The 12,853-nt window shown below is 40.8% G+C and overlaps 1 protein-coding gene across 1 annotated transcript; it reads left to right on the forward strand.

Moving 5' to 3' along the window:
- The first annotated feature begins 131 nt into the window (after positions 1-131).
- Positions 132-11,877, forward strand: TMEM185A (transmembrane protein 185A). Its single transcript, XM_080365790.1, has 7 exons — positions 132-379; positions 3,247-3,423; positions 4,292-4,499; positions 7,118-7,201; positions 7,836-8,012; positions 8,363-8,486; positions 10,146-11,877. Exons 1-7 carry the CDS (start codon positions 342-344, stop codon positions 10,388-10,390), a joined length of 1,053 nt encoding a protein of 350 aa, XP_080221916.1. The 5' UTR covers positions 132-341; the 3' UTR covers positions 10,391-11,877.
- The last annotated feature ends 976 nt before the right edge of the window (positions 11,878-12,853 follow it).

Genomic DNA, 12,853 nt, shown 5'->3' on the forward strand with positions numbered 1-12,853 from the left:
TTCTCCCGGTGGGGAACGGCCTGCCGGGCCCGGGCAGGGTCCCAAACAGGGGACGGGCGCCCCCCGCCTCCCCCCGGCCCGGCCCGGCCCGGCCGCTGCCGGCGCTTCCGCCCTGCGACGCGCGCACGCGCGGCGTGTCAGCGCGCGCCCGTGGGCCCGGTGCGGCGGCCCGCTGCCCGGCGGGGGAACGGCGCCTCGCGGCCTGGCGGGCGGCGCGCATGCGCGGGGCTGCCCGGTTCCGGCGGGGGCGGAGCGGTGGCGAGGCCAGGCCCGGCTCCGGTGGCGGCGGCCGCGCTATGCGCGCCTGGTAGAGTGCGGCGGGGGCGGAGGGTCGCGCCGCGATGAACCTGCGCGGCCTGTTCCAAGATTTCAACCCCAGGTGAGGGCGCTGAACGGGCGGCCCCGGGCCGCGCCGCTTGCGCGGGGTCCGCTCGGTGGCCGTTGTTGGGCTGTGCGCGGTGGCGGAGCGGCACCTGGCCCGGCCGCGGCGGAGCGCTACGCTCGGCGGGGGGAGCGCGTCCGGAAGCGGCGGCGCGGCGCGGCCCGGGCCGCGGCCGGTGGGGAAGCAGCGCCAGGCCCGGCACAGCCGCTCGCTGCGGGGCCGCGGCGCGGTGGGTCGGCCGGGGCGGGGACCGGGCTCGGCAGCGCGGTCCCGGCGGAGGGCGCCGGTGCGTGTGGACCGGAGCGGCGGGGCGGTCGGTCGGTCCCTGCTCCCCGCCGTGCCCGACGCGGCTGCAAGCGCGGGCGGCCCTCACCGGGGCGGCAGGCCACGTCCCGCTCCTTTGCTCTTCCGTTTTACTATGTAACTTTCCGACGTTTCTCCAAAGTCTCCGTCAGATTTTTGAACGTTTCAACCGGATGACCCGGGGTATGAAGCTTTCTGCTAGAAAGCTGAGCTGCCTCGTGCTCTAGAACCAGCGTCTGACATACGGTAACGGCTCAGGTTTTGCAGGTGCGAAGGCACCGTGCTTAAAGATACTGATGGGCTGCCTTTGTTCAGAGCGAGCTCTGGGCTCTTCTAAAATGAACAAGGCAACAGTCACTCCAACTTGGGCTTCTGCCGTCTTGCCGAGCAAGTACGGATACATGGAGCTTTTAAGGAAGCTGAGCAAATGAGTTGGATTCCACCGGCTTTGCAGTTACCAGGCTTTTTAAGACCACCAGATAAAGGCCCACAAGTAACTTGTGCGGGGTGACATGAAATACTGAGAGTCCTGGAAAAGTCTTGCTCTTGAAAGAAGCCTTACATGACTGCAATTACAAAAAGCTGTGTTCAATCGGTTGTTTAGACAAACAGAAGGGCAACCAGTGCTTCAGGAAATGCATTGTTGCAGAGAGGCTGAAATAAACAGTTTCCATGTGCGTGGTTGGAAGTCATGGAAAAGCAGCAACAGAAGTTCCAGAAGCTTATAAAGTTTTGTTATTGCTAAGCGATGCTTGCAGCTGATTTGGATGGTGTCTACATGATGAATGAGCAAGCTGAATGCTGTACTTGTGCAGATAGCTTAATCTTGAATGTTTTGATGTTTACTGGAATGCTCAGGGAGCAGTGATATTTTACTATGTGGCATTTTACCCCTGTGTTTATGGAAGAGCCAGGGAAACTACAAATTAAACAAATATTGAATGTTGGCAAAAGTATGAATACCTTAGGAAGCTTAGGGATATCTCTGTTGCTACGAAGAGGGATTGTTTTGTATCATCCCATCCTGAGGTAGTTTCATCAAACATGCAAGGAGATGCTGACACAATAAACTGCGCTTTCATTTTAAAGGAGCAGCTAGACACTTGCTCTGGATAGAGACAAAGCAGCTTGATATCTAAACAAGGCAGTGCTGATCCAATTAATGTTTTGTATTTGATGAGAGTGAAAGTGAGTAGTTTGTTGTGCTGTTGGAGAAAGGGTGTAGTATTCCTGACTATTGCTGCTTTACTCTGTTCCTTAGGTTATCCGTGTTTTAAAATACATGTAATTACTTCACTGAAGTGGTGTTGAAGCCTAATTACGTGTTTTATAAAGCAGTCTGTGAGCCTCCAGTGAATGGGTGGGGGGCTTTTTCCATTCCTGTAATGTGGGGAAATGATAATAGAACTGTAAAATAGTTTGGGTTGGAAAGGATTTTAAAGACCATGTAGTTCCAGCCCCCTGCCATGGGCAGGGACCCCTCCCCCCAGCCCAGGTTGCTCAAAGCCCCATCCAGCCTGGCCTTGGACACTGCCAGGGATGGGGCACCCACAGATGCTCTGGGCAACCTGTGCCAGTGTCTCACCACCCTGTCAATGAAGAATTTCTTCCTCATAGCTCATCTAAATCTACCCTCTTTTAGTCTAAAACCATTACCCATTTCCTGTTGCTGCAGGCCCTTCTAAAATGTCTGTCCCCTTTCTTATAAGCCCTCTATAAGCATTGAGAAGCTTCTATAAGGTCTCCGCGGAGCCTTCTCTAGGTTGAACAACCCCAACTCTCTCAGCCTGTGTTCACAGGAGAGGAAATGAGGTACTATGTAATTACTGTGTCTGATTTGTGGTGGTACAAACAGCTGCTGTGCCACTGCTCTCAAGTGTTCCAGATACATTTACTCCATACTTAGGTTGACTAGATGATAAAATGTATCAACATAACTATATTAAACTTGTAAGCACCATCCTCCCTATTCCAGTTAAAAACTTCACTCCCTAATCAGTAACTTAAAAAGTTTAACCTTTTTTTCCCATATAGTGTTGCTTTTTAAAATAGAATATAAAAATAATCTTAAAAAAAATCTCTGGAGTCTGCCTTATTACAGTATGCAATATTTTTTAATCTTTAGTTAAAATTAGTGTGGATAAAATTACATGAATTATGTAACTTAGTTTTGAATGTCAAAACCTATCTCATTTGATTTGTATGAAAGAACACATCTAAAAACATGTACAACTGGTATATTTCTGAGCCTCTAGTAATACAGCTCCTGACTGGATCCTTGTGGGAGGGAACTATTTATAGATGTCCATTCATTAAGTTTGTCATACAAGAATGCTTTTGAAGTGTTCCCTTGAAGCAATGGTTTTATAAGTGAAAGAGATGACTTATGCTATATTTATGATGAAATATTTGACTCTTCAGAACTGATTTGATTCTTTGCAAAGAAGTTTGACAGATGTTTTCTGATTAAATTTCAGCTATGACTGATTTTCTTGTTCTTTACGGAGTTTGTATTGCCTGCTTCAATTTCTGACTTTTCTTTTGTTTGTTTTGTTTAATAGTAAATTTCTTATTTATGCCTGCCTGCTGCTTTTTTCTGTGTTGCTCTCTCTACGGCTGGATGACAAAATTCAATGGAGTTACTGGGCTGTATTTGCTCCAATATGGTTGTGGAAGTTAATGGTGATTATTGGTGCCTCAGTGGGAACAGGAGTGTGGGCCCGAAACCCACAGTATCGGTAAGTTGAGGTTAATTATTTTGCAAAACGGAGGGAACATAATATGTTTCCCATACTGTATCAAATTTATAAATATTTTTTTAACAACATAAGATAGAGTATCCAGAAGGTTTGTTTTCAGTGTATTTTAAATAATTACCATAACCTATGGTGTATGCAAACAGCTTTATTCAGCTGGGGAGGTCTTACTCCTAGTTTATCGCAAGCTTCAACACTGCTGTCTGTGGGAAGCTAAAACTTCCGTGGAGTGACTTTTCCCACTTTTCTGTTAGAATGCTAGGAATTCTTTGCTTCAGTATAAGCCATAGAGAAATATGTATCTTCATATGCACTAGGAATCTACTGTATATAACTAGATTATTTTCTAAGTTGGTTTCCTGAAATGTATAGATCAGCTTGAAGAATATTGATTTTATTTTATTTTTTCTCCTTGGTGTGCCTATAACCTTAGTGAACATACGTATGAATATTCATCGATTCTTGAACATGCTGTCAGCACTGAGAACTTTGTCAGGCTTTAGTTTCAGTTTTATAAGAAAAATTCAAGTAGTTTAATACACTAATGTAGGTAAATGTGTAACATTTGCAAAGTAAGATGTTTGTGGGAATAAATTCTGTAAATTCCTTTTTATTTTTTTCGAAGTTGGGTAAAATACTTTAAATGTGCAGCTTTATGGGCATGAAATCCTGTTACATCATCAAGAGTGTAGTTCAATAGTGGCTATTTGGGCATAATGTGTATATTTATTAAAAACAAGTGTTAATACCTGAAACATAATGATTTTTAACAAAGTGTCTTGGGACGTTTGCAGGATAGTGTGCTCTTTTATTGACACGTAAACTGAATGCTTCCTTATCCTCTCATTAGAGCAGAAGGAGAAACCTGTGTGGAGTTCAAAGCTATGTTAATTGCAGTAGGCATCCACCTGCTACTGCTGATGTTTGAAGTTCTGGTGTGTGACAGGATTGAAAGAGGAACCCATTTCTGGCTTCTGGTCTTCATGCCATTATTCTTTGTATCTCCAGTGTCAGTTGCAGCTTGTGTGTGGGGATTCCGACATGACAGGTCCCTGGAGGTAACGCTTTGTTATGTGTAAAACTTGTGGAAATGCGAAACTCTATCAGTTCCGTTACAGTTAATCTCTCCGTAAAGCATGATATGGATGACTGCATCAATTGAATTAATTGTTTGCACTGACCTGCAAATGTGCATGAAAAATCAGGATCGGGAAGAACATAATTTTTCTAGTTTTTTCAACTACCAAATTGCAGCATGTTTTAAACCTGCCTTTTTTTCTTATTGTGTGTTAAAAGAACTCACCACAAACTCTGCGATATGGACTAATACTAGACACTAAAATGGAGGGTTCTTAAGAAAATTCTACTGATAGTAAGCACTGTTCCTAGGAGAACTGAACTTCCAGAGCCCTAGATAATTAGAGTTGAAAACTTCTTACTATCTCAGTCTGTGTGCTTAAACTTTAATTTGGGAATGCAGATGGTAGACATAAAAAACAGGTAGGATTTTATTTTCTTCCTCTGTCTTCTTGCCGAACTCACTCCTTTTGATTTGGGAAGAACTTCACAAGGATTCTCAAGATCTTCCCACAGTTGTGGCATTTTGCAGTAACTTTAGAGTTCTTATTGAATTGTTCTTTTTAAGGATTTTTTTATATGACCTCAAACTACTCCATGACAATTAAAAATCAGATTTTTTAGATAAGGTTCAGCTTTTTCAGTTGTTTTAATTTCAAGGGAATATTTTTCTAATGTTATCATATGCTGAATTTATCTCTAGAGAGAAACATTTTTGGCAGGTGATCGTTAGGATGGCTGGTAAACTGATACTTTAAATTGTTGATTTAAAAATGTTGCCGATAGCCTTTCATTTTGCAGAGTTCTAGTCATGTTTAACCATTCCTAAAAGTCAAATTTGTGTGGAAGTACTTGCCTTCTACTGGATGATGCTTGATTACCCATTGATTTGCAGTTGACTGCACAGCTGCTAAGTACCAGCAGAAAAAAAATATGAAACCCCCTCACCCCTAAAAGGCAACAGCTGTCTCAAAGAAAATAACTTAATGCAGTTAACTGTCAACTCTTATTTTCACTATTTTGTCATCTTCATTTAATGCTGTTCTATTTTCTTTTTAGTCTGGGAAGATTTCATTATTTGTTTCATTTGCTAGAAACATAAGAGGGGCCAGTCTTTAATCCAGGATATTAATTTTTGGCATAAGTAATCAAAGTAGTTACTAATCTATTATTATTTTCATAATTATTTAATCTGAATTATATTGTCTGCTTCTTCCTATTCTGAAACTGATTAGGTGATAAGTGTGTACATACTGGTGTTTTGTCTGTGTATCATGAGGGCTCAGAAAAAGCTTTCTTTTGTGTGTTGTGCTATATTTATAGTCAACAAAGCACCATTTATTTAAGTCATACTTAATTCATTAAATTGTGAGACCAGCCACTCCTAATGTACATGCACTTGCCATATATAGCTCATGTTAATTTGGTTCTAAAAATTATTTATAGCAATAGATCCTCCAATTTTTTTATTTAATTTTTTTTCTCTTTATGTACTCCTGCAGTTTTCAGGTTGCTTGGTCTTATGCTTGAGTGTGGGGTTTGCTGGCCTATTCTTTTGAGAAAGCCAGTGGTACAAAATTATTTTAAGTGTAATTTTCCAGTGTTATTAAAGCTACCTGTACTTCAACAGTGAAGATTTCAGTGCAGTCTCTGAAGTAGGCAGTACCTGCTGCCTGTTGGATTTTTGAAACTCACAGTATAATGAGTTGAGTCAAAGGCATTTTTCAAAGAGATCACAGTACACACTAACAATCATATGCTAGTGAAAAGTAGCACATACTGTCTGCCTTCTGGGAAATACTACATTTCAAAGATGCCTTACATAACTATATGGGTTTTTTTTAAAACAGAAGATGTTTCTAACTTACATTCAAGCTTCACTTAGCCTTTCAGATAATAATTCTCTGATCTTTGAAATTTCTACCCATGTAGCATTGCCTATAAACTTTAGAAACAGATTCTTGCTGGGTCTGCTGGTGTTACATTGTTTTACTTCGTTCAAGTAGACACAAACTTGATTTTTTTTCCCCCAGTATAATTTTGGGTTAGTTCTCATAGTGGCAAGAAGGACATGCATAAGTCTTCCATTAACATTTTTAATGGGAAGTATTGCTTTATTGTATTGCCTCAAAAAACAAGTGTCTTTAGTGTAATTTAAAAGATCTCTGAATTATACAATAAATGATTGAATCTGATGTCATCTTCCACTATTCTATGTATTTTTCCTTCCCTCCAGATTGAGCTGGGACTTTAAACCTTTTTTTTTTTTCCAGTCTGTTCCGTTAGGCTTTTCTTATTCCTGTAATCATTCTAATAAGTGTTGCAGATAGTGATTCTTTTTATGTTTTGTTGTTTTGTTTTTTTTTTTTTTTAATATCAGGAAAGCCTTTCTTCAAGAGGCAGCTGCCTCTACATTTACCCTATTGGGATCACAGCCTTCAAATTTAGGGATGCTTAGTGATAACTAATTTAAATGCTGATGATGTTCCATATTGCAGTGATAAGCATGGAGTCAGAAAAGTCCTTTGACAGATTCTTTGCTTATGTTGGAAACAGCTTTATCATGCTAAGAGTTAACTAATGTATTTTCTTTTTCTAGCTTGAAATCTTGTGTTCAGTCAATATTCTACAGTTCATATTTATTGCACTCAGACTAGATGAGATCATCAGATGGCCGTGGCTTGTATGTAACAAGTGTTTTCTTCTTATCCTTGTTTAAATGCTGAATTTCCTAAAGATATTTACTACAGTGAATAGTCAATGTATGACCGGAGTCCATCCTTTTTACAAGGGACTTTTTATAAGGGCATGCAGTGATAGGACAAGGGGCAAACTGAAAGAGGGGAGATTTGGATTAGGTATTAGGAAGAAATTCTTTACTGCGAGGGTGGTGAGACACTGGCACAGGTTGCCCAGAGCAGCTGTGGATGCCCCATCCCTGGCAGTGTCCAAGGCCAGGCTGGATGGGGCTTGGAGCAACCTGGGCTGGTGGCCCATGGCAGGGGAGCTGGGACTAGGTGACCTTTAAGGTCCCTTCCAACCCAAGTCGTTCTATGATAATTTTAAATTGTTTCAGCTTGATGGCATTTACAAAGCTGAGGAACCCCAGTGAGCTGATACGGGTCATAACAGTGCACACAATTTGTGAAGCTTTTCTGGTAGAGATTGTATTAAAGAGCGTTACACTTAAAATCCTTCTTGTTTAGATTTAATATGTGAACTTTTTTTTCTTTAAAAATCCCACACCTGAAACAAATGTTACTGATAAAAATGTATTGCTGTCAGGGGGAAAAGCAGTTCATTTCTTCTTCTTTCAGGTTGTTTGTGTTCCACTGTGGATCTTGATGTCCTTTCTGTGTCTAGTAGTGCTCTATTACATTGTATGGTCTGTTCTGTTCTTGCGCTCTATGGATGTGATTGCTGAGCAAAGGAGGACACACATAACGATGGCTGTCAGCTGGATGACAATTGTAGTTCCACTGCTCACATTTGAGGTAGGAAAAAGCATCATGAGTTTTATGTATCTTGTTCTTTTTTCAGTGAGTAATGAATGCTGCTCTGTCTGTCTTTGAACTTAAAAAAATAAGAATACTACTTTTTGTTTTGGAATAAAATATGAACAACAAATATGAAAGAAAACCAAGAATTCTGTTTCTTTAAAGTGGTTTGTTGTTTGGGGTTTTTTTTTGAGCAAAATATACATCTCATTGGAACTAACTACATGTTTCTGTGGAGGCTGTTTTCACAGATGTGTGAACTTAAAGATCTGAGATAAGCATATGTTTTAAGAAGCATGAAAGTGGGTGTTGCAATTAAACTGACACTAATTTTTTTTACAATTTAGATCTTACTAGTACACAGACTGGATGGGCATAATTCTTTTTCTTTTATACCCATATTTGTTCCTCTCTGGCTTTCACTCATAACTTTAATGGCAACAACATTTGGACAAAAAGGAGGAAATCACTGTAAGTATTTAAAAATTGTAGAAACATACTGAAACTCAAATCTTACTAAAATACATTTAAGCCTTGTATTTTCAAAAAGGGATTTTTTTGTAAATTCTTTCATGAAAGCATTCAGATGTCTTGCTGTTGTTTTCAGGTGATTTTACTAAGTTTTCAGTGTTTATAGTGTGTCTTGCTTTTTTTTACTTATAAAAGCATAACTTTTGCTCGAACTCAACTCGAAATCTCAATGGGATTTAGTTGTAACTTTAGCCTTTTATCCTTCCTTATTTCCATGGGTTTCATTCTTGCGGGACATGACTGGATCTTTCTACTCTGGGTTCTGGAAATAGTGTAGCACGTATTATTTTTAATTAGCATTTGTCCTAGTAGCCTGAACTAGTATTCTCTTTTCTTTTTGGCCAAATAGTGCTCTGTTACTCTGTGCTTACTTGTAGCTTCAGTCGCCTGAGTGGCCAGTGTAGATTTACTAGGCTTTATCTGCACCACAGCTAGTACTGCTGACAGCAGTGTTTGTACTTTCAGCCATCTAACATTACTGAATCAGTGCAGATGAGTAGCTTTTGCCATCCACGTTGCAGTTATGTTCCTTGTTGACAAGACAATAAAATTTGTTAGGATTTTTCAGACTTGAAAGGAAACAGCTGTGATGTTTGTTATATAAACTCACTTCAGTTTTGGTGTGATTGTGAAGTATATTGAGAATTTCTTTCTTTGGTCATGACTCAGCTTATCTCCATACATTTTATATTGTTACTGTATGGAAAATTGTTACTGGTTGGTTTTTTTAATTTCATGCCTTTGAAAATGTATGGCCAAATGAGTCTTTTGGAAAGCCACGTGTCATTTTATCTTCTGTAGGGTTAATAAATATTTATGTAATTTTTTTAAAAAGACTCTTCCCCTAAAGCGAGCCTCAGAACGCTTGTGTGAAAATCCACCTTTACAAAGTGCTTAGCAAAATACACCAGTTGGCCATGAAGTGTAATCTCTGCAAAAAGATGGGATTGTATGGGATATTTCCTGGCAAATGCTTAATAATTTGCTTTTGTTCAGTATGAAAGAATTGACTCGGGCAGGCTGTTCCTTTGAACACTGACCTTTGGTATTGGCTAATCTGTGCCATCTCTGAATTATGAGTGCCACTTACTTAAATGTTCTCTTTCAAGTCTTTGCATATAGCAAAGTATATGAAAAACACAGAATGTGTATTGTTTCCTAATCTAGTGCAGGTAATACCAAAATGTGGTTGGTAATTCCCATGTGGCACTGATTGCTTTGAATTGACATGCAGAGTCTTTTGTTTTCTTCCTCTGTGTACTGATGTGAACTGACACTTCTTAACACGTGAAATGAAATGTATTCTTGCTGTGGTAGTATAGCTGGTAACTTCTACGTACGGATATACACACAGAAACAGGCATGTGCAGACATGCAGAGGCATACAAATGCATGTATATGTTCTCTGTACATCTGTATATAAACTGAACTATGATATTATATGATAGGTGTTAAGTAATGCACTGAAAAGCAGCACTAACAAGTTTTATATTCATATGCAAACAATCAAGAGAACTTAAACAAGATTATGTAGGCAGACTACAGAAATTTTCATTCTGTTCTGCAGTAATGTGAAATTAGTTTATCATTTTTTTCTAGGGTGGTTTGGAATTCGCAAAGACTTTTGCCAGTTCCTGCTTGAAATTTTCCCATTCTTACGAGAGTATGGAAATATTTCTTATGATCTTCATCATGAGGATAATGAGGATACAGAAGAAACACCACTGCCTGAACCACCAAAAATTGCACCAATGTTTCGAAAAAAGACTGGAGTGGTCATTACACAGAGTCCTGGAAAATATGTGATTCCACCTCCCAAGTTAAACATTGATATGCCAGATTAAGATGACAGTAGCATATTGAACTGGGAATCAGCAGACAAATATATTTCATCTCATGCCTTGTCCCAATTACTTTAAAATAGGTATTGCTGAATCAGTGGCTTGGATTATACAAATCAGAGATCTTGAAGATAATCTGAGAGCTTTTCCAGAGATACATAGTGGTCTAATATGTGAACCTTCCTAATGGGTTGGTTGCATGCTTGCCTGTATAGTATTTATATGAACATTTTAGCAGTGTAATATATTGTCCAAAAGTCTTGTTGTGTACAGTGTAAGTATTATCTAAAAGTATTTTTTTAAAAACCCTGTATGAAATGCCTATGCTATTCCAGGTGTCTTTTAGATCCTAAATATATGTTTGATTTCCATGTCTGTTTTAAATGCTTTGGGGGGGATGCCTTAGCATAGTACCTGTTCTTTTTCTGTTCAGCCACAATCATTGTCTTAACCACAGAGGCACAGGTGTGTTGCACTTCTCGGGAAAAACTGGAAAGCTTTTGGGGGGGGAAAGTAGAATGTATAGCAACTTACATGATGTTTTTGAGTTAGCTATGTAAATTTTCATGTAAGTATTTCAATTTTTGCACTGGCTTGGGAGTTAAATGTTGCTTTTGTTGCTTTTCCAGTCTCATGTTTTAATGCTTCTTGAGCAGCATGTACACTGTTCTCCCATTAGACTGGCTGTTTAATAAGCTGTTCCTTCTTGCATTGTGCATGCAGTCTATGCCAGAAACATTAGTTGTAGGTTTTACAGCTGTCAAGTTAGCTGGTATAAATATCATAGCTTGGTCTTCATTACCAACTTTGTGTTGGTGTAAATGATTAAACTTTTCAAGGTAGGAACTTACTGGTATAGCATTTTCTTGTTTGAAGAATGACTTCCATGTGCTTTTGAGACATTTAGTCTTTAAAACTTATATTCCAGCAGCCTATAAAAACAGATCGTAGAATGGTTTGGGTTGGAAGGGACCTTAAAGACCAACTAGTTCTACGCCCCTGCCATGGGCAGGGACCCCTCCCCCCAGCCCAGGTTGCTCCAAGCCCCATCCAGCCTGGCCTTGGACACTGCCAGGGATGGGGCATCCACAGCTGCTCTGGGCAACCTGTGCCAGTCACTCACCGCCCCCACAGTGAAGAATTTCTTCCTAATATTTCATCAAAATCTACTCACTTTCAGTTTAAAGCCATTGCCCCTTGTGCTATCACTGCATGCCCTTGTAAACAGCCCCTCCCCAGCTCTCTTGTCGCCCTCTTTATGTACTGGCAGGCTGCTCTAAGGTCTCCCTGGAGCCTTCTCTTCTCCAGGCTGAACCACCCCAGCTCTCCCAGCCTGTCTTCACAGCAGAGGTGCTCCAGTGTCTGATATTCCCACATCCTTGCAGCTGCACAGTTTAGGCAGCTTAAATACCACGGGTTGTGTTTCTTTAGTGTTAGCATGGCAATGAGAGCAAAGAATATATGGATATTTCTGCATGTGTGAAGGGCAAGTGCCTGAAAAACTCCAGACAGGTGGCACTTTCATTGTTAATGCTGCAGAACTTCCTCTTTCTCCCTGTGGACCAGCTACGAGCTGAAGCCACAACCCTGTCCTGTCCTACACTTAGAATTTTGTTGCAGTTTTATTTTTTGGCTTTTGAGTCAAAAAAACCCAAAAACAAACCTGTAAATGAAAACGTAAATGAAAACCAGTAAGTGCTATTTAATTTTGCTAGGAAATGGACACTGCTCTGTGATGTCGTGGCAGCACAGCATGGGTGTCGCAGTGATGTTTGAGAATTCTCCCTTGGGATTTTCAGTTAGCCACTTCCTTTCAGCTGGCTGTCTGGCAGGACATTCTAGCTGCTAGGGTTCAGCTGAAAAACTTAAAGTTTAAAAAAAATACAACGCAGCTGTCCTTATTGGAGACTTCATGAGATTCTGTTCTGGCCAAGGGAGATGATTTGTCAGGCTTGATGACTTCTCTTTGTCTAGCATGTGACAAAGGAGCAGCTAGTGGTGCTGCCTTTGGACCTCTGGTAGAAGAAAGCTCTTTACAAACTTTGACTAAGCAACCCTGGTCAGGAGTGTGTCTGAATTCATCTGAGAGGTGTAGCAAAGGCAATGCCTCTACGTGCCTCAGCTTTCCAAAGAACCTCTGGGATGTTGTTGAAAGCAGTCAGTTTGAGTCCATTTGGTGAGTGACAACGGAAAGTGTGTAGTGATTCACGAAGAATTGTTCAGAGGAAGTACTAGCAAGGAGAGGATGCCTGAGCATTTTTGAAAGTGAGAGCATGAAAAGCTTCGCTCATCGTGTCCCTCTGCATGGATTCACCAGAAAGCTGTGGCATTTTCAAAAATGGCTCACACAACGACTTGCTAGCAGAAGAAACAGCTAGGGAGGTATGTTGGATCCTCTACGTGCAAACTCGCAGAATATTCTAGTGGGATGGATTTCTGTTCCAGTGAAATAAGCCTTTACTGCAT

This window comes from Falco punctatus (genome assembly GCF_963210335.1).
Source record: "Falco punctatus genome assembly, chromosome: 15".
Lineage (NCBI taxonomy): Eukaryota > Metazoa > Chordata > Aves > Falconiformes > Falconidae > Falco > Falco punctatus.

Bases quoted from the DNA above. Each gene is read 5' to 3' on its own strand.
- TMEM185A (XM_080365790.1), top strand. From the start codon at position 342: ATGAACCTGCGCGGCCTGTTCCAAGATTTCAACCCCAG. The intron at 3,424-4,291 runs GTAAGTTGAGGT...TCCTCTCATTAG, and splicing joins GCCCGAAACCCACAGTATCG to AGCAGAAGGAGAAACCTGTG. The intron at 4,500-7,117 runs GTAACGCTTTGT...TTCTTTTTCTAG, and splicing joins GACATGACAGGTCCCTGGAG to CTTGAAATCTTGTGTTCAGT.